This window comes from Podarcis erhardii, assembly GCF_964252035.2.
Source record: "Podarcis erhardii genome assembly, chromosome: 4".
Taxonomy (NCBI): Eukaryota; Metazoa; Chordata; class Lepidosauria; order Squamata; family Lacertidae; genus Podarcis; species Podarcis erhardii.
This window is the reverse complement of record NC_138508.1, coordinates 88,242,041-88,260,040: the sequence shown is the minus strand read 5'-3', so window position 1 is coordinate 88,260,040 and position 18,000 is coordinate 88,242,041. Positions and strand designations below refer to the sequence as shown.

Sequence of the window (18,000 nt, the reverse complement as noted above, 5' to 3'; positions counted from 1 at the left end):
TCTGATGATGCGTTGTACTGTTTTAACTTGGGAGCTGTATGTGATGACTAGAGGTGTTCTGTTATTTTCTTTTTTGGGTCTGTCTTGCAGCAAGTTCTCTCTGGGTATCAGTCTGGCTCTGTTGATCTGTTGTCTAACTTCATCTGTTGGGTATTTTAGTTCTAAAAAGGTTTGCTGTAGATCTCTTAGGTGAGAGTCTCTGTCTGTAGAATTGGAACAGATGCGGCTGTAACGTAGTGCCTGGCTATATACAATGGACTGTTTGGTATGTTTGGGATGGTAGCTAGAGGCATGTAGATATGTTTGTCGGTCAGTTGGTTTACGGTATAAGGTGGTGTCTATGTGCCCATCCTGTATTTTTATAGTAGTGTCCAAAAAATGTATTTCTTGCATAGATTGATTCATTGTTAGGTTGATTGTGGGGTGAAAATCATTGAATTTCTGGTGGAAGGTGTCCAGGGTCTGTTGACCATGTGTCCAGATGATAAAAATATCGTCAATGTATCGCAGGTACAAGAGAGGTTTGAGTGGGTAGGAGTTTAGGAAACGTTGTTCTAAATCTGCCATGAAGATGTTGGCATACTGTGGGGCCATGCGGGTGCCCATTGCTGTGCCGCTGATCTGAAGGAACAGGTCATCACCGAATTTGAAGTTGTTGTGGGTAAGGACAAATTGGCAGAGTTTGGTGGCAAAGTCCGCTGTGGTTTTATCTGAAATGGTGTTCCTTATAGCTTGTAAACCATCGTTGTGTGGGATGTTGGTATACAGAGATTCCACATCCATAGTAGCTAGTATAGTATTGTTGGGAAGATTATTTAAAGATTGTATTTTCCTCAGAAAATCTGTGGTGTCACGTACATAGCTGGGAGCACTGATGGCATATGGTTTCAGAACAGAGTCCATATAACCGGAGACACCCACTGTAATAGTGCCAATACCTGAAATGATGGGGCGTCCTGGATTTCCTGGTTTGTGTATTTTAGGTAGAAGATAGAAAGTTCCTGGTCGAGGTTCTGTTGGTGTGTTAGTGAGGATCTGTTCTTGGATGTGTGGGGGTAGCTCCTTAACAATCTTGTTCAGTTCTTTTTTGTATTCTTGTGTGGGGTCTGAGTCCAATTTAATGTAAAAGGCAGTATTGGAAAGTTGTCTGTGAGCCTCCTGAATGTAGTCAGTTTTGTTCATGATGACGACAGCTCCACCTTTGTCCGCTTCTTTAATTATAATGTCTGGGTTGTTTCTCTTTTGGTAATTAACCTTTGGCTTCACTCAGCGCTACAGATGTGGATGGTGGCACTGATCCACACTCGGGGAATCAGTACTAGGGAATTAGCATTTACCAGCCTTCCCCAACCTTTTGCTCAGTGGAATAGCATGGGTTACCAGTGCCCAGGGCTGCACAGAGGGGTGGGAGGGAGGGAATGCATGGTTAATGGTCAAGGATGATAGGAACTGTATTCTAAAAGCATCTGACAGCACAAGGTTTGGGAAAGGCTAGCGTACATAGGCTATACTGAGCAGATGCTACTTCGTATGTCCCTAATTAGCGTAAAATTTAGTTTTTTAAAAAACATCCCAAACCCAACAGGGAATTTGTGGCACATCTGGGTGGCAGTAGGAAATCCTGTGGCCATAGAGTCAATTCTGCAGGGATCCCTTGCCTCAGCAGAACAGGCCAAATGACAGATTTTATGTACTTTATCATGCAATAGAAAGACATTTGCTTCTGTTTTGAACATTGTTTGGGGGTGGGGGGGAACCATGACCATCACTGTTTCTGGAGTACAGTGTTCTTGATATGGCATGCACCTTTAAAAATGCATGTTTGCTGGCTGACATCTTGGGGTAAACCCCTGAATCACAGATGATCGGGCAAGCTGCATAACAACATTACACATTCATATCTATTAAAGGGCATGAACATTTTCTATGGATAAGATAGCTCAGTCCATGAGGTCTATACAGACTAGCTAAGAGTCATATTTGGTGACAACACTGATATTTAAGCATCTTGACCATTTGGGAAGACCCTTCTAGGGTTGAAACATCTTTGGTCTATAGCAATATTGCTGGTCACATTTTGCTGGCCACATAAGGTGATGTTCTGATGTAATTTTATATTGCCATGATTATAACACTGAGATTTTAGATAGTATTTGATATATATCTTCTAAATTTGTGTGTGCGCGTGTTAAATGTGGATTTAAACTTCTTTGGTTTTTATACATTGGGAAAGTACTTTGCAGGTTTAGACACTCAGGCCCAATTTTGTACTTTTGTTCCCTTGCAAATGGCAACCATGAATATGACAATCACATTTGTGAAAACATGTGTAACAGACAAGTACACTCACTCAGGTGCCTGTTCAGTTACAGTTCCCTGATGGGAATAAACTCGGTGTGGCAACTTGAACTGTCTACCATGTAATTTGTGAAACAGCCTTGAGCAAAGTAGAATGCATTTTCTTCCTAGTGCATAAGCTTAGGATCACAGCCTTAGTGATCTGAGCAACTTAAGATTATGACACACTGCCTACCTTGTAGGAGCATAAAGAATCGCAGGAGAAATTTCTCCTTAACGATCTACTGATAAGGTGATGAAAGTATGAATATCCCTGCTGGAAAACAAGCATGCAATGACATTCCGAGATTGCATAAACTGTGTTTCAAAAGCGAGGTATTGGCATTTTTACAAAACCATATGTACTCTGAAAGAAGGGTTAGCTCAAACAATGCCAAATATGTACCACAGTAGAAAACAAATATTTGCCTAAGGTGCTGAGCAAGCAGCAATAAGCAAGCTCAGGTAAGATCCATTCATAGGCATTTTTCTCTCTCTCTTGTAAAGAGCTTTCCCTGAGCTGCAGCATTAACACTGGAGTTCAGTGTCATGGCTATGCTTTTTCTTTTCTAACTAGCGAGATGTCATTGTCAGTACGTGTGTTTTGAGAAAAGCCTTCAATTCATAAAGAGCCCTGAGGGTGCAGTGCATTCTGCACAGAGACAAATTTACACACACATACACACACCATGCCCTCAACAGGACAGTATCCCCAAGGACATCACTTTACCTATTTCAGATATGAAAGAATGGGAACCATTTATTTATATGGGAAAAACACCATTGGGTTTATGGCAAGCAAGAGCTGCTTCTGGCTTCCTGCAGTGAGCTCAGTCACCAGCAAGAATGAACATACTTCTCTCTGTCTCTCAAAAGAAAATACGAGAGTTTCTGTTGTATGTGTTCATTCTAGAAGGGAACCTGAAATGTTCAATACATTTTAATTTTTTGCTCTGACCTTATTCTTTCTGGTTAGCTCCAGCAAATCTTGCAAGGTTGAGCAGCTTGTGTACAGCTCTGGGGAAACAGATTTGCATAAATATTTTCAAACCAGATCAGGAATATAGCCTCACCATTTTTTCCCCGTGGGAACTGACTTGTAATCATTGCAATGCCATGAGCGCAGGAATGCTGCACATCCAAAGCTAAAGGATAGGGGAAAGAACCGAAATCATTCCAATGAGGGCTGGGTATACTCAGTCGTGACTGAATACTGACTGTTTATAGAAACAAAACCTAGAAATGAGGGAATGGAATGGAGTATCCTGGAATGCAACGGCTGGCTGACTGGCACTCTGAACAGCCATCCACACATTTTGTTGTGTGTTGAGGTCCCCAAGCCACCCCAAATAAAACACAATTCACACAGAATTTTTGTTTTAGGTTTTTGGCATAATTTTGGCCACAACTTTATTAAAATACAAAAAAAATGTGAGTGGTTGCTGAGGCATTGGTTGCGACTATCTTACCCCACACGGGGACAGACTGACATTCGCATGCACGTGAAAGTCAGAAAGGGAAAACATTTTGGGGAGAAAGATGGAGCTGGGTACCATGGCCTCACCTCTCCCCAAATGCTCACGGGGCTCTTGCGTGGCCCTAGCCCCTTGACAGGTTTCAGATAAAAGCATGGCAAGCCCCTGGATTCCTTTAATGGAATACTCTTGCAGCAGCAGTATTGGAGGGGCAGGCACAGCCAATCCATGCCCCTCCACCAACCAATTCATAAAACCAATGCCTAACCGCAACCTGTGACGATTGTGACGATTTGCTACGCAGTAGGCAAAAACCAAATGGCACCAGCCAATCAGCCAAGTGGCCAAATTCCTACCAGGCCCCTGCCCCAAAAGCAGACGACCCCATGACAGGCATAGCAAGGTCAAGCGAACAACCCTAAATATAGGGAGGGTGGGTGGGTGATCCCATGCGCGCAGCGAAAAGAGGAAGCTCAATGCTGCGCACAGGGAATATAAAGCTTATGGCTGTCAATCACAAAATGGCAACATCAAATTCTCCCCAACGACAAGATGAGCCCAATTGCAATGGTGGCCAACTTATCTTTCCCGCCAGCAACAGTGGGATGTCTTGTAAGACCCCACCACAACACGTGCTCTCCATGAAGGAGAACACGCTTTGTAGTTCTCACTTCTTTGCTTACATGTGAGAAAGCAAAAGAGTACTGTATTCTGCTCTGGTCAGACCTCACCTGGAGTACTGTGTCCAGTTCTGGGCACCACAGTTCAAGAAGGACACTGACAAACTGGAACGTGTCCAGAGGAGGGCAACCAAAATGGTCAAAGGCCTGGAAACGATGCCTTATGAGGAACGGCTAAGGGAGCTGGGCATGTTTAGCCTGGAGAAGAGGAGGTTAAGCGGTGATATGATAGCCATGTTCAAATATATAAAAGGATGTCAGATAGAGGAGGGAGAAAGGTTGTTTTCTGCTGCTCCAGAGAAGCGGACACGGAGCAATGGTTCCAAACTACAAGAAAAAAGATTTCACCTAAACATTAGGAAGAACTTCCTGACAGTAAGAGCTGTTCGACAGTGGAATTTGCTGCCAAGGAGTGTGGTGGAGTCTCCTTCTTTGGAGGTCTTTAAGCAGAAGCTTGACAACCATATGTCAGGAGTGCTCTGATGGTGTTTCCTGCTTGGCAGGGGGTTGGACTCGGTGGCCCTTGTGGTCTCTTCCAACTCTATGATCCTATGATTCTATGATTCTATGATTCTATGATTCTATGATTCTATGATTCTATGATTCTATGATTCTATGATTCTATGATTCTATGATTCTATGATTCTATGATTCTACTCAGCTGAGGAGTGGGATAAACCTGTTACCTGCCTCCAGTGACCCTATCCAAATAAGAACCAAGCTTGAAGAAGGAGAGGCAGGCTGACAAATCTAAAAAGAGAAAACGCAGGAGGGGAGGGGAATGGAAGGGGGGAAAGGAGAACAGTTTGACAGTGCCAGAAACAAAGTGGTGAACTAAAAACAGTGATTTATATACAGTTTGGGACCAGGCTGATCTTCCAGCCCTGGTGGTCTTGCTTGGATGGAGGGACTGAAAATGACCCAGCCGTCTTTCGTCCCCTGGCTGATGGATGGGGCCATAGTGTACTTCCCTTCTGCTCTGCCATTGGAGCCAAGTGTTCTTTCTGGCAGGCAAGGAGGAAACAAACTCATTGCTTCCTGATGGATGGGGACAGACTTGTCTTCCTCCGGCCATAATGTTCTTCCTGGGAGGTAGATGCTGTGGCCTCCCTCGGTCCCTTGGGTCCCTGGCCAATGGCAGAGGCCAGAGTGTACTTCCCTCAAGGTCTGATGTCTGAGGGCAACAGGCAGATTATGAACACATGGAGAACATCTCTGGTGCTATTAAATATGTCAGCATTCAAATACTTCATAATGCTTAAATGGAGTTTTGTAATAAACCACACACTCACACTCACTCAAAATTCCAGATGGCTGTATTGGTTCAGCAGAAGAATTATCTCCAAGCAAAAGTAGAGTACCTTCATCAGAACCAAGCAAACTGCCGCAATAAATCCTTATGCATGGAGGGCTGACCCATACATTGAGGATTGCTAAGGGCATTGTCAGGGACTGACTAGGTGAAGTGGAGTGGTAGAAACCGCCTGACTGAGAGCACCCTCGGGGAAAGTGCAAAGAAAGAGAATTTGGATCCGGGATCCTGGGCAACCTGACGCACCCCAGAGGAGGGGAAGAGCTGGGATGTACTAGAGACTGGGAGCTTGGAGGATGAGGAAAAAGGGGAAACAGGCAGGTACCCCAGCACAGAGCACAGAGAGGAGTCAGACTTAGCAGCTTTACAGAGCCCCCCGGAACAGTGTTTCTGCTTGCAGCCTGGCAGCTCATCTCATTTGTGACATATAACAGAGCAGAGAGCCAAGCAGAGACAGAGAGGGTCCCTTGGAGCTCGCCATAGACAGAGGGAAGGGCCTGACGCAGAGGGAATGGAGTGAGGTCGGAGGTGCAAGACAGTTGAGAAGCTGCTTGCTATGCTGGAGTTTATCGCTCGAGTCTCCATGTGTTTTCTGTTCTGATTCCTTAATAAAGGGACTAGGTAAAGGTAAAGGACCCTTGGATGGTTAAGTCCAGTCAAAGGCAATTATGGGGTTGCAGCGCTCATCTCACTTTCAGGCTGAGGGAGCCGGCGTTTGTCCACAGACAGCTTTCGGGGCATGTGGCCGGCATGACTAAACTGCTTCTGGAGCAACAGAACATCATGATGGAAACCAGAGTGCACGGAAACGCCATTTACCTTCCCACCACAGTGGCATCTGTTTATCTACTTGCACTGGCGTGCTTTTGATCTGCTGGGTTGGCAGGTGCTGGGATAGAGCAACAGGAGCTCACTCCATTGCGGGGATTCGAACTGCCAACCTTCTGATCGGCAAGCCTAAGAGGCTCAGTGGTTTAGACCACAGCGCCACCCGCGTCCCTTAAAAGGACTAACTGCAAGTTAGGAGGGGTTGCCTTCTCTCTCTGCTCTGCAAAGTGTGCTATGTGTCAGCTCCCTTGACAGGCGTGGGGGATGCTGGGGATGTCAATCCCATGTGCGGAAGGTTGGCACAAAGCAAGCTGGTATAAAGTTACACCACATTGGAACACATTCAGCAGCAGGGCTTCTGCTGTTGCTCTGCCTAAGCATGGCAGAGGGGAAAGAAACATTTAAAATAATGTTTTATGTTGGGTTGCCAGATCACATGACTGAGCAGAATGGGCTCGTGATCCAGCCTAAATCTCCTTTCACTGGTCACACACCGCTCCTCCCTTCCCAATGTCCCTTTTGGGTGCACTTACACCCAGTGGCGTAGCGAGGGTTGCCAGAGCCCGGGACCGCATGGAGGGATGAGTGGGAGGGTGGGAAACAGGCAGAGTATGCACGTGCATTTAACTGTCTAACGGCTTCGGCATCATCCAGGAGCTTGCAGCCACCGAGATAAGAAAAGTTGTTCCATTGTCTGGAGACGTCACTTCCTGGTTCGCACAGGGAAGCCATTTTCAACAGAGCCCAGCGACAGAAGCATGCGGCTTCATTCAGGCAGCGCCAAGTGTTGAAATTTTGTGCCCCCTAGCAATTTTGGGTCTGAGGTTCCCCTCCCCCATTATACCACTGCTTACACCAGGGGTCAGCAAACATTTTCAGCAGGGGGCCGGTCCACTGTCCCTCAGACCTTGTGTGGGGCCGGACTATATTTTGAAAGGGAAAAAAAATTTAACAAATTCCTATGCCCCACAAATAACCCAGAGAGGCATTTTAAATAAAAGCACACCTTCTACTCATGTAAAAACATCAGGCAGGCCCCACAAATAGCCCAGAGATGCATTTTAAATAAAAGGGCACATTCTACTCATGTAAAAACACGCTGATTCCCGGACCGTCTGCAGGCCAGATTTAGAAGGTGATTGGGCCTGATCCAGCCCCCAGGCCTTAGTTTGCCTACCCATGGCTTACACCATAAATGGCTCCGTCACTTTCAACTCAGCCAGCTGAGCTATGGCTGAGCTGGGATGAGCACGTTATGCTGGCATATCTTCAGCTGAGTTGGGGATGGGGGCTTAACACCATCTGAGCTGGAAATCAGCCCACTGAGATCCACAACATCATAAACTGCTCATCCCAGCAGGTCTTCCCACAGAGCTGTCCCTTCCGATTTTTGCAGGAAGTGGCTTTGTTTTATTCGGCATTCTAAATGAGGACGTGGATTGGACTTAGATTTAACGCCAGCTTTTCAAAGACTTTGAACATGAGACTATGTAAGGAAAGAGAAAATCACATCTGAGCATGTAGGGGTTACCTTAAACCAAGGGCATCAAAGCATTAGTCATGTTCAATTTCTGACTCAAAAGTTGAAATGTCAAAAGAAGGACTGATTAGTATTTCTGAAAGTATATGGTCACCTCTGTATGGGTATAATAAACTGTCTCAGTCAGTGGCGGAGAAAGGGGGTGGGGGTTGCCCCAGGTGTCATCACTGAGGAGGGTGAAAAAAACATGAGGTCTTCTTTTCTTTTCTTTTTTTGAAAAAAAATAATGGGCTCACTTAACTTTTTAGTTCAGTCAAGAAACGTAACAAAATGTGGCTGGTACTGCTAGATTATAAAAAATTGGCCACCACTAAATTAGATTTAAATTTGATGATAAGTGAGATTAAAGAAAATATAAAATTTTTTGGAAGAAGTGCTAGATTATATTTGAATGAGTGGACATGAGATTGTAAACAAGTTGATAATTTGTTTGGAAAAAACTTTTAACGATGTAAATGGGAGCGGGAGACGCGAGGCAGTCCAAAGAAGTGATGAAATTATGTCTGTGATAGAAGTAAGATTGTTTATTATTTGTGCATTTATATTTAAAAACTTTAATAAATATTTACAAAAAAAAAAAAAATGTGGCTGGTACTGGATGCCACACTGCAGAGGCCGGAACTTACCACAGGGCCTGCAGTGTGCCCAAGCCACACGTCTCTCCTGGGAGTGACTTGGTGGCTTGGGTAGTGGCAGTGTGGGACTTGCGTCTGCCCTCTGCCTCTCCTTCAGCCACCCTACAGCCGAGGGGGAGGCGGCAGAGAAGCTCCACACAGCGCTCCCTGGCCCCATGTGTGGCTTGCCTTGCCCCCATTGGGCTGTTCGCCCCACCCCACAGACTGCACTCGGCACCCGAGCGGCTAGCTACGCCACTGAGAAGAGCCCTGCTGAATCCCATCTGGAACAGAATCCTGTTCTCACAGTGGCCAGCTAGATGTCTATAGGAAACCCTCAAGCATATACCTTCCGATACGTATTTACCCACCAGCAGGATCTTGCACCTTTGCTGGTGCTATGCACAAACATTTGAAGTGTACAATATGATTGCATCCTGCCCTAACCCCACCCCAGTTGTGCAGCAACTGACATGTCTATGGGTCCTTCCGGCTGGAGCCTGAATACTGCAAACTGGCCGTTCAGACATTGCAAATGGGACGTTGGCAGCAGGTTTTTCTCTGTTTGTTTTTACTTACCTGATTTTCTGTGAAAACTGTGACTCTGAATATAAAAGGAATGAAACACAGACCAGCATTTTGATGCTGATGTCATGGGGGTGTATGTGAGAGCAGGGCCAATCCCACAATAAACACCAGTCTGGAAGCACCCTATAATATACTAGGATGTGGCAAAATAGGGAAACGTACCTTTTAACTCTTCAAAACTGCAGCGGCAGCACATCTCACCTTGCTCTCTCTTGCAGCCCCCAGATATTGGAAGATGGCTCTCCTCTCTCCTCTTCTCCAAGCTAAACATATCCAGCTGCCTCAACTGTTCCTCATCAGGCTTGGTTTCCAGACCCTTCATCATCCTGGTCGCCCTCCTCTGCTCACCTTCCAGCTGCTCAATATCCTTCTTCAACTAGCCTGGGCTGACTGGCAGCAGCTATCCAGGGTTTCGAGGGGGGGGGCGGGACATTCCCAGGACAGAAGGCCTGCATGCAAAGCAGATGGTCCAATGCTGCGCTATGGAGACCCCTAGCCTGCCTTGAAGGATGTAGGGGTGGTCTCCCTTTAGAAATGGGGCTGCAGCAAGAAGGATGTGAAATGCCGATGTGAATCTGTGGATAGAAGATACAGCCCAGCTGCAGGCGGAACAGAAGGTGCCTCCAAGTTCTGACAGAGAAGCATCACCTCTCCGGAGGGGCCAGGTCCAGGTGGAGGGGTTGCCATGGTGACAAGGACCTGCCCTCCTTTGTGACATCTCTTGCTCTTCCCTTAAAAGCCTCTGACTGGCAGGCGGCCATTGTGGGTTAGTGAGGAGAGTCAGGAGAGAGAGGTAGTGGTGGTAGTGGTGGTGGTAGTTGTAGAAGAGGAGAGGTTTGCTTGCTATTTTTCTTTTTATTTTATTTATTACTTTTATTTGATTCATTATATTTTATTTAATTTAATTTTATTTTTTATTTTACCTTTTTTATTTTAACACTTTTATTTTACTTTTACTTTTTTATTTTTATTTTTATTTTTATTTTTTTATTTTTTATTTTTTATTATTATTTTTATTTCTTTTATTTTTATTTTTTGCATATTTGTGCGCATTTGTGCGCATCTGTGCGCATCTGCGCACATTCGTGCATATTTGCACGCATTTGCGCGCATTTGTGCGCATTTCATATATATTACTTTTGTTTATAGAGAAATAGTTAGGGGTAAGTGTAGGGTTAGGGTGGGGGTTAGGTTTAGGGTTAGGGCTGGGTTTGGGGGTAGGGGTGGGATCAGAGTTTGGAATCAGGCTTGGGTGGGAATTTTAGATAGGTAGTTAGCTTAGACAGGAGGGGCAGATTTTTCATCAAGAAGATGTGCAGGCTGTAAGTACCATTCCTTTGCTTTCTCTTGGTCTCCTGGGGGCAGGGTGTGAGTCCTGGGGTCCCCTCCACAGCTTCAGCTCTCTGGTCCACCAGGGAGCTTCATGGCTGAGTGGAGATTTGAACCCTGTTCTCCCAGGTCCTCCCAGTCCAGCCCTTCAACCACTACACCTCTGCCTGGCTCCATTTTGCATCTCTCCAGCTGCCCTACAAAATTGGCCTTCTCCTCCTTCCTGGGGGTCTCTCTGGCTGCAAGAAAGGCTCTACCCCCTTCCTCATGTTCTGCTCTTCTTCTGGGTCATCTTGATGCTTGGAGGACCCTCCTAGAGGTCTTCTCCCTCTCCAGGAAGGGCAGGGCTATCCTAGGAAGACGATGCAAAGCAGCCCTTTAATAGCTGGCAATGCTTCTCTTTCCTTTGGGCTGGAACTCTTGAACCCATAGCATTTGTGGCCTCCTTTCTCTCTCTGCCAGACATTTGTGCTCTGGGCTACCTCTTTCCATCTCTGCCGATGCCCTTTCAGGTCTCAGAACTGCAGAGAGATGCCAGGAATTGGGCCAGACACCCCTCCTCATACACACACAAACACACACACACACACCCTGAATTGGGACTGCCGGCTTCTGAGTCGTTGTCTCTGCTCGTCTCTTCTAGGTTCAGGCGCTTAAGGCGCCTGATGAGCTGCAAGAAGGTGGCCCCCCTAGAAGTTCTGGAGCAGCCCGCGGTGTCGGGTGAGCAAGTGGCCCTCCTTTTGGGGATGGAGGAGGGCAGGAATCGGCTGGGGGGCGCATCTAGTAAAAAGATGCACAGAGCCAGACGGCTGGATCCAACCCGCCTATCTGCGACAGAATCTGGAAACCCAACCGCCCCCCCCCCAGCAACCACCCCGTTTTGTGGAGTCTGATGGGAGAATCAGGAGGTTGGGCTGTGGGGTAAGGCAGGGGTGCAGTTGTCAGCGAGAGGAGTATCTTCCCTGGGGAGCCATGTTCTGGGGGCAGGAGGTCAGGATTGGCCCCCAAGGCCTGGGGTGTCCTTCTCCTGTAGTAGGACTTGGAATCCAGGAGAAAACTCTTGGAAAAGCCTTGTAAGGGGCTCAGGGAGGAACTCACTTGTCCCCATGTCATTCTCTTTGCAGATGTGCTGGGAATCCACATCCCTTCCGTTGCGGTGAGTATTGGATAAAACGAGAGCAGGGAGGGGATCCCTCAGACCTGCCCCCCTCTTGCACTCCACTCTGCACTCTCAGATGTGGAGGAGCCCTCCCCCCACAAGGAACTGACAGCCTGACCTTTGCCTTTCAGCTGCTAGACAAAGATCAGCTTTATCTCCTGGGCATCATCCAGGACTGTCAGGCAGCTCGGCTCAGGGGGCTCCGAACCCTGAAGTACTCCAAGGAGGAGACTGCCAAAGCCATTCTGGTGAGTGGTGGGTGGTGTGAGGGACCCCCATGGGGAGGGAGGGGCAAAAAGGGGCTGGCGTTTGGGGTTGGAGCCGTCCTCTGGAGACTCCCGGAAGGAGCTGACTTTCCTCCTTTGCTCTCTTCTAGAACATCCTTGGGCACTTGGAGTACTTCAGGGATCGCCCCCTGAGCCTGGCCCTGGCCTTCGAGGCCCTCCTGCAGTTAAGGTGAGTGGGATCTTTGGGGTGGGCGGGGCTGCAGGGGGACAGAACTCCAGGGGGAGCTTTGGGTGGGCAAGTCTGGCAGGAGGGAGAAGGGTCAAGGGAGACTTGGAGGAGTCAGTGTCTAACTCCTTCCCTTTCTCTCTCCAGTTTTATGAGACCCCACTTCAGTCTCTCGATGATGAGTGCAATCCTCCATAGAACAACAGAGGCAGTTCTGGGGAGCGCAGAGGAGGACAAAGAGGTATGTCCTCTGCTTTAACTTCTCTTTGCACAGCTCTTTCTTCTTTTTACACTCTTACAAAATTTAACACTCAACCTCTCTTCTCTCTTTTCCCACAGGAACTGAAGAGGCCATTTCAAAGCCTGCTGGGGGGTCTCCTCCTAGAAGCCCCCAATACTAGCACCCTTCTCCAGTTGCTTACCGTAAGTATCCTGATAGCACCAGGAGTGGTTTTAGGGTTGCCTCCTGTCCCTTACCCAACTAACTGTCCCATTTGTTTCATCCCGCAGGACCTCCGATATTACGCCCTTTTGGGGAGTGAAGACCAAAGGAAATTAGCGGCCAGCAGCATATCCCTGCTGCTGGCCCTTTCACGAAGATTCCCGAACCTCAGAGTAAGTATTTTGCCTTCCTGTATTCAGTTCTTTGGTTGCTTCTATCCTTCCTGGGTGGGGCTGCTTCTCTTACACCCATCCAGGGTGGGGTTCATAGAGTCAACTGACTCATATTTGTCTTTCCTCTGCAGAACACAGTAATTCGGCCGGAGCTGACATGTTTCAGGAATAATCTGAAAGAAGGTAAGCCCCACACCTTGGGGACAGTGAACTCCCTTGTCCCTTGTTTGCCCAAGACACACCTCCCAGGTCTTCTTGCTGGGAGTCCTGGAGGACCTGCTCCCTGCCTGGCAGACCTTTCCCACCTGGCCTGGGAGGGCAGCACCCAGACTGACTCCAGCTACAAGAAGCGGAGAGGACTGAACTGATTTTCTCTCTTTTTCATTCTTTTCCATCCAGATGACATAATCGTTGAGGAGTTGTGATTTTCCTCCTTGAAGAAATTGCTGATCTATTTGGACATCTCAACTGGCCAAAGACTGGCAGAAGAAGAGGCACTCACTGAGAATCAGGAGGGGGACAGATGATTTAAGCAGCCATGAAATATGGACTGAGATTGGGCAGAACAAGAAAGAAAGAAAGAAAGAAAGTTTTTAATAGATTTTGAATAAACGTGCAATAAATTGTTACTGTTTTGAATTTCATTGTATTATTGTCTTCTTTTCTGTTGTTGAAATAGCATGAGCATTTTTTGCTGCTGCATCACTCCTCGGGTTGACTCATGTTAAGCTTGTGGTCCACTAAGACCCCTAGATCCTTTTCCCTTGTACTACTAGCAAACCAGGTATCCCCCATCTTATATTGGTGCAGCTGGTTCTTCCTGCCAAAGTGCAGAACCTTAGATTAGTCCCTATTGGATTTCTTTTTGTTTTTGGTCATTTATGATTAAGTTATTAGGGGGGAAATGGAATTAGGAGTCATTTTCACCAAAGGAATTAAGGCAATTTATACAGATCCAACTGCAAACCTGATTGTAAATAATGCCATTACAGGAAAAATGTAAGGTATAGAAGGGGACAAGGCAAGGATGCCCCCTATCACTGCTTCAATCTATATCAGCCCTAGAGGTTTTGGTGCAGAGGATGAGAAATAATTCTGACATAAAGGGGATAAGGGTGGGCCAACGGAATTATAAGATAAAAGCCTTTGCGGGTGATGTGGTGTTTTCTGTAGAAGAACCATTGACAAGTGTACCTAAGTTATTACCATTTTCAGAGTTGGTTACATTATTGGCAACTACATGAAATATACAAAGAAGATAACAAGAAAGGATTTAGCTATACAACATCCAGATTCCAAAAGGAAGTCGTAGAAGGGAAGTTGAAGCTGCTGAAAGGTGGATGTAGTAGTCTGTTAGAATGGGAAAGAAAAGATGAAGAGGTGAAATCAGTAATGATTAAATGGGCACAGGATATAGGTCACAATATAATGTTTGAACACTGGGAAAGATTATGGAAAACTGATTTAAAATTTACAGATTGCTCTCTGTTGAAAGAAAATTATATGAAAATGATGTATAGATGGTATACAACACCAGTACAGATAGGAAGAGTGTATAAAACCGGTTCAAACATGTATTGGAAAGGCAAGGTAAAAGAAGGGACTTTTTACCATATGTGGTGGGATTGCAGTAAAATTAGAAAATTTTGGGAAATGATATATAATGAGTGGAAGAAAATGTTCCAATTAACATTTGTCAAAAAACCTGAAGCATTTTTGTTAGGGATTTTAGGGAAAGACCTGCCAAGGAAATTTAAGAATATCTTTATGTACGTGACAACGGCGGCAAGAGTCTTAATAGCACAAGGATGGAAGAATGAAGAAACCCCTACTAAAGAACTATGGCAAGAGAAACTGATGGACTATGCGGAATTGGTGAAATTGACATACAAACTACGTGATAAGGACAAATGTGACTTTAAAGAAGAATGGGAACCTTTTACAAAGTATTTAAAGAAACAGCAAAATGAACTGGACTCCTTGGCAGGTTTTGAATAAACATTCACAAATTTATTATTAATAACATATAGACAAATAGGATTTTTACAATTTTATAATATGCAGAAAATTCTAAGTATGGAAAAACCAGAGAGAGGAGCTGAGGGAAGTCTGGGGGGGCTGGAGGGGGGGTTCTATTTTGGGGAAGGGGAAGGGAAAAAATGGAGGGGGGAAATGAGGATGATATATTTTATTGATAAAATGTTATGTTACAATTCCTAATAAAAAAATCTTATAAAAAAGGTGTACCTAAGTTATTGGAGGAAATAAGGAAATGTGCAGATCTTAAAACAACTAAAACTAAGGTTTTGGTGAAAAAGATGGATGCACAGGCAAAAAAAGATTGGCAGATGGCCAGTGGGCTGACAACTGAGAAAAAGGTGAAGTATCTGGAAATATGGTTAACAGTGAAAAACTCCAATATATTTCAAGACAATTATGTAAAGACATGAATAGATATAAGAAAAAACCTTGAGTTATGGGGAAGAATGAAACTCTCTCTAATGGGAAGAATTTTGGCTATAAAAATGAATATATTTTACCCCAAATTCTATTTTTATTTCAAACCACTCCAAGAGTATGCAGAACAAGATGCTTCAGAGAATGGCAAAAATATGTTTCTATGTTTAAATAATAATAATAATAATAACAACAATAATAACTTTTTTATTTATACCCCGCCCTCCCCGGCCAAAACCAGGCTCAGAGCAGCCTTGTCTGGCAAGGGAAGAAATTGAGAATTAAATATAAAATTTTAATAGATATAAAATAAAGAGGTGGATTTTCGTTGCCAGACATATGGTTGTATGATGTGGCAGCTTGTCTCCCCTTCTCCCCCAAACTGTCCTGCAGTGAATCAGGCCAGCGTCCAGCTTGCCACCCGGTTTGCCAGGTGCTGCCGCCCGCCTTTTGCCAAGGCAAGGAGAGACTCCCCAGGGAAGGCATCTGGATTTGCCTGGGGAGGTGAACCAGAGACTGGAGGGAACCCAAGCCCCAAAGTCTCTTTCTCAGAGGCCTGAGGCAAGGGGTGCTGCTGGGAATAGAGGCAAGGAGAGGGGCAGTGAGCTGAGGGGCAGTGGCATAGCAAGGTCAGGTGGTACCCGGTGTGGGAAATTTATTGTCACCCCACACACACACACGCACACATTGAAATTATTAAAAGAAGGAAAAATAAGATTCACAGTGGGAATTTCTTATGAATGAAATTGTTTACTTCATTTCGCTATTTTGCAGCCTACTGTTGATGTGGAGTGCAGGAAGCTGAGGTGCTGTGTGAGTGCAACTGCACGAAACAAGCTCCTGTGCTCATAAGTGATACCCCACTTACCTAGAATACAAGAAGAGCCAGTGGTGGAGGAAGGGGAGTGCAGGTGGTGCGGGACACCCCAAGTGTCATCACTGAGGGGAGTGACCAAAATATGAGTTTGGGTTGGTTGGTTTAAAAAATGGGTTCACTAAACTTTTTAGTTCAGTCAACAAATGTAACGAAATGTGGCTGGCACTGGGCGCCACACTGTGGGGGCTGGCACTTACCATGGGGCCTGCAGTGTGCCCGAGCCATGCGTCTCTCCTGGGAGTGACATGGTGGCTTGGGGGCCTGTAGGCTCCACGCTGCCTGAAACTGCAGCGTGGGACTTGCGTCTGCCCACCACCGCTCCCTCGGCTGCCCTACAGCTGAGAGGGAGGCAGCGGAGAGGCGCCACACAGTTCACCCTGCCCCCATGGGCCAGCTACGCTGCTGGTCTCAGTCACTGGAAACAGGCTTTTTTTAGTTTACTATGTTTGCTTGAGATGTAAAATATTACACACACACACACACACACACACACACACACATTCTAATAAAGCTTTTGCCCCACTGTTACTTTTACGAAGTGGGAGCTACTGCAAATCTATCTAACATTGCATGCAATCCTTTTGTGCGAGCTTGATCATGAAAGAAAAAGTTCGTGCTTTAGATGGATTTCAGGCTACAATGTCTTCCCATCACCAGGACAGGGCTCTGCAAACAGCTGGGGGGTTATTGACACTGTAAAATCCTGCTCATTCTAAATCAAGCGGGATGAAAACCTCCAGAGAAAGGTCTCTTTGCAAGAATTTGCTAGCACATCCCACACATGCCGCTAAAGAATTTACAACACAATAGCTACAGATGAGTTCTTAAAAGCTATTAAAACCTCAAAAAGTTGCTGGTGAAAATGCTATTTTGTCAGTGTCTGCGAGGGGGAAGCATATGGCGAGTAATTTTTGGAATATACTCTGACAAAAGAAAAAAGAAAAATCTGATCTCCCAGATGAAGTGAACCTGTCCTTTGCTATCATCAAAGCTATAGATTCAGAGGCAGTTTGCTACTGAATACTTTGGGGTTGGGGTGAGGTGAGCAATGAAACAGGGCTATTGCTGGTGGGCTTCTCAGAAGCATGTTCTGGGCCATTGAGCCAGATCAGTGTTTGGTCTGTTTCAGAGCAGCTTTTCTTACTTTTTTAGGGTTCCTAGAGAAATCTCCTCTTGGCATTTTGGGAAATTAATTTTTACTAACATTCTATATTATACTGGCAGCAAAATGAAGTTATTCAAAATCAAAACAAAGGTAAACAAATATTAGGTGACTTTATAGAGTGAAGTGTGGCTGCGGGTGGCACTGTGGGTTATACCACAGAGCCTAGGACTTGCCGATCAGAAGGTCGGTGGTTCGAATCCCCGTGATGGAGTGAGCTCCCGTTGCTCGGTCCCTGCTCCTGCCAACCTAGCAGTTCAAAAGCACGTCAAAGTGCAAGTAGATAAACAGGTACCGCTCTGGCAGGAAGGTAAACGGCGTTTCCGTGCACTGCTCTGGTTCGCCAGAAGCGGCTTAGTCATGCTGGCCACATGACCCGGAAGCTGTACGCTGGCTCCCTTGGCCAATAAAGCGAGATGAGCGCCGCAACCCCAGAGTCTGTCACGACTGGACCTAATGGTCAGGAGTCCCTTTACCTTTGCCTTACAGAGTGAAATTATAGACTGAGTAATCCCCTTTCCCTTTTCGCATGACTAGTGTTTATTGGTTTGTGTGTTGTGGATGATATATTTGT

At 45.8% G+C, this 18,000-nt stretch overlaps 1 protein-coding gene and 1 long non-coding RNA gene across 5 annotated transcripts in view; one reads left to right on the top strand and one right to left on the bottom strand.

The window, feature by feature from the left end:
- LOC309339946 overlaps window positions 1–10,323 on the bottom strand; it is a 28,901-nt gene extending 18,578 nt beyond the window's left edge. The window contains exon 1 of the long non-coding RNA XR_014155688.1: window positions 9,537–10,323. This is a non-coding gene — a long non-coding RNA (uncharacterized lncRNA). The remainder of the gene's footprint in view (window positions 1–9,536) is intronic.
- A 292-nt stretch (window positions 10,324–10,615) lies between these two features.
- The window catches only part of LOC309339821 (uncharacterized protein), a 115,277-nt gene continuing 107,892 nt past the window's right edge, over window positions 10,616–18,000 (top strand). The window contains exons 1-9 of one of the 4 annotated variants that reach the window (XM_081858295.1): window positions 10,616–10,696; window positions 11,347–11,423; window positions 11,828–11,859; window positions 11,994–12,110; window positions 12,239–12,318; window positions 12,463–12,556; window positions 12,655–12,738; window positions 12,826–12,930; window positions 13,062–13,323. In XM_081858295.1, the coding sequence (XP_081714421.1) occupies window positions 10,686–10,696; window positions 11,347–11,423; window positions 11,828–11,859; window positions 11,994–12,110; window positions 12,239–12,318; window positions 12,463–12,556; window positions 12,655–12,738; window positions 12,826–12,930; window positions 13,062–13,298 (837 nt within the window). In that variant the 5' untranslated portion in view covers window positions 10,616–10,685 and the 3' untranslated portion in view covers window positions 13,299–13,323. The other 3 variants (XM_081858296.1, XM_081858294.1, XM_081858297.1) reach the window with 3 other exon arrangements.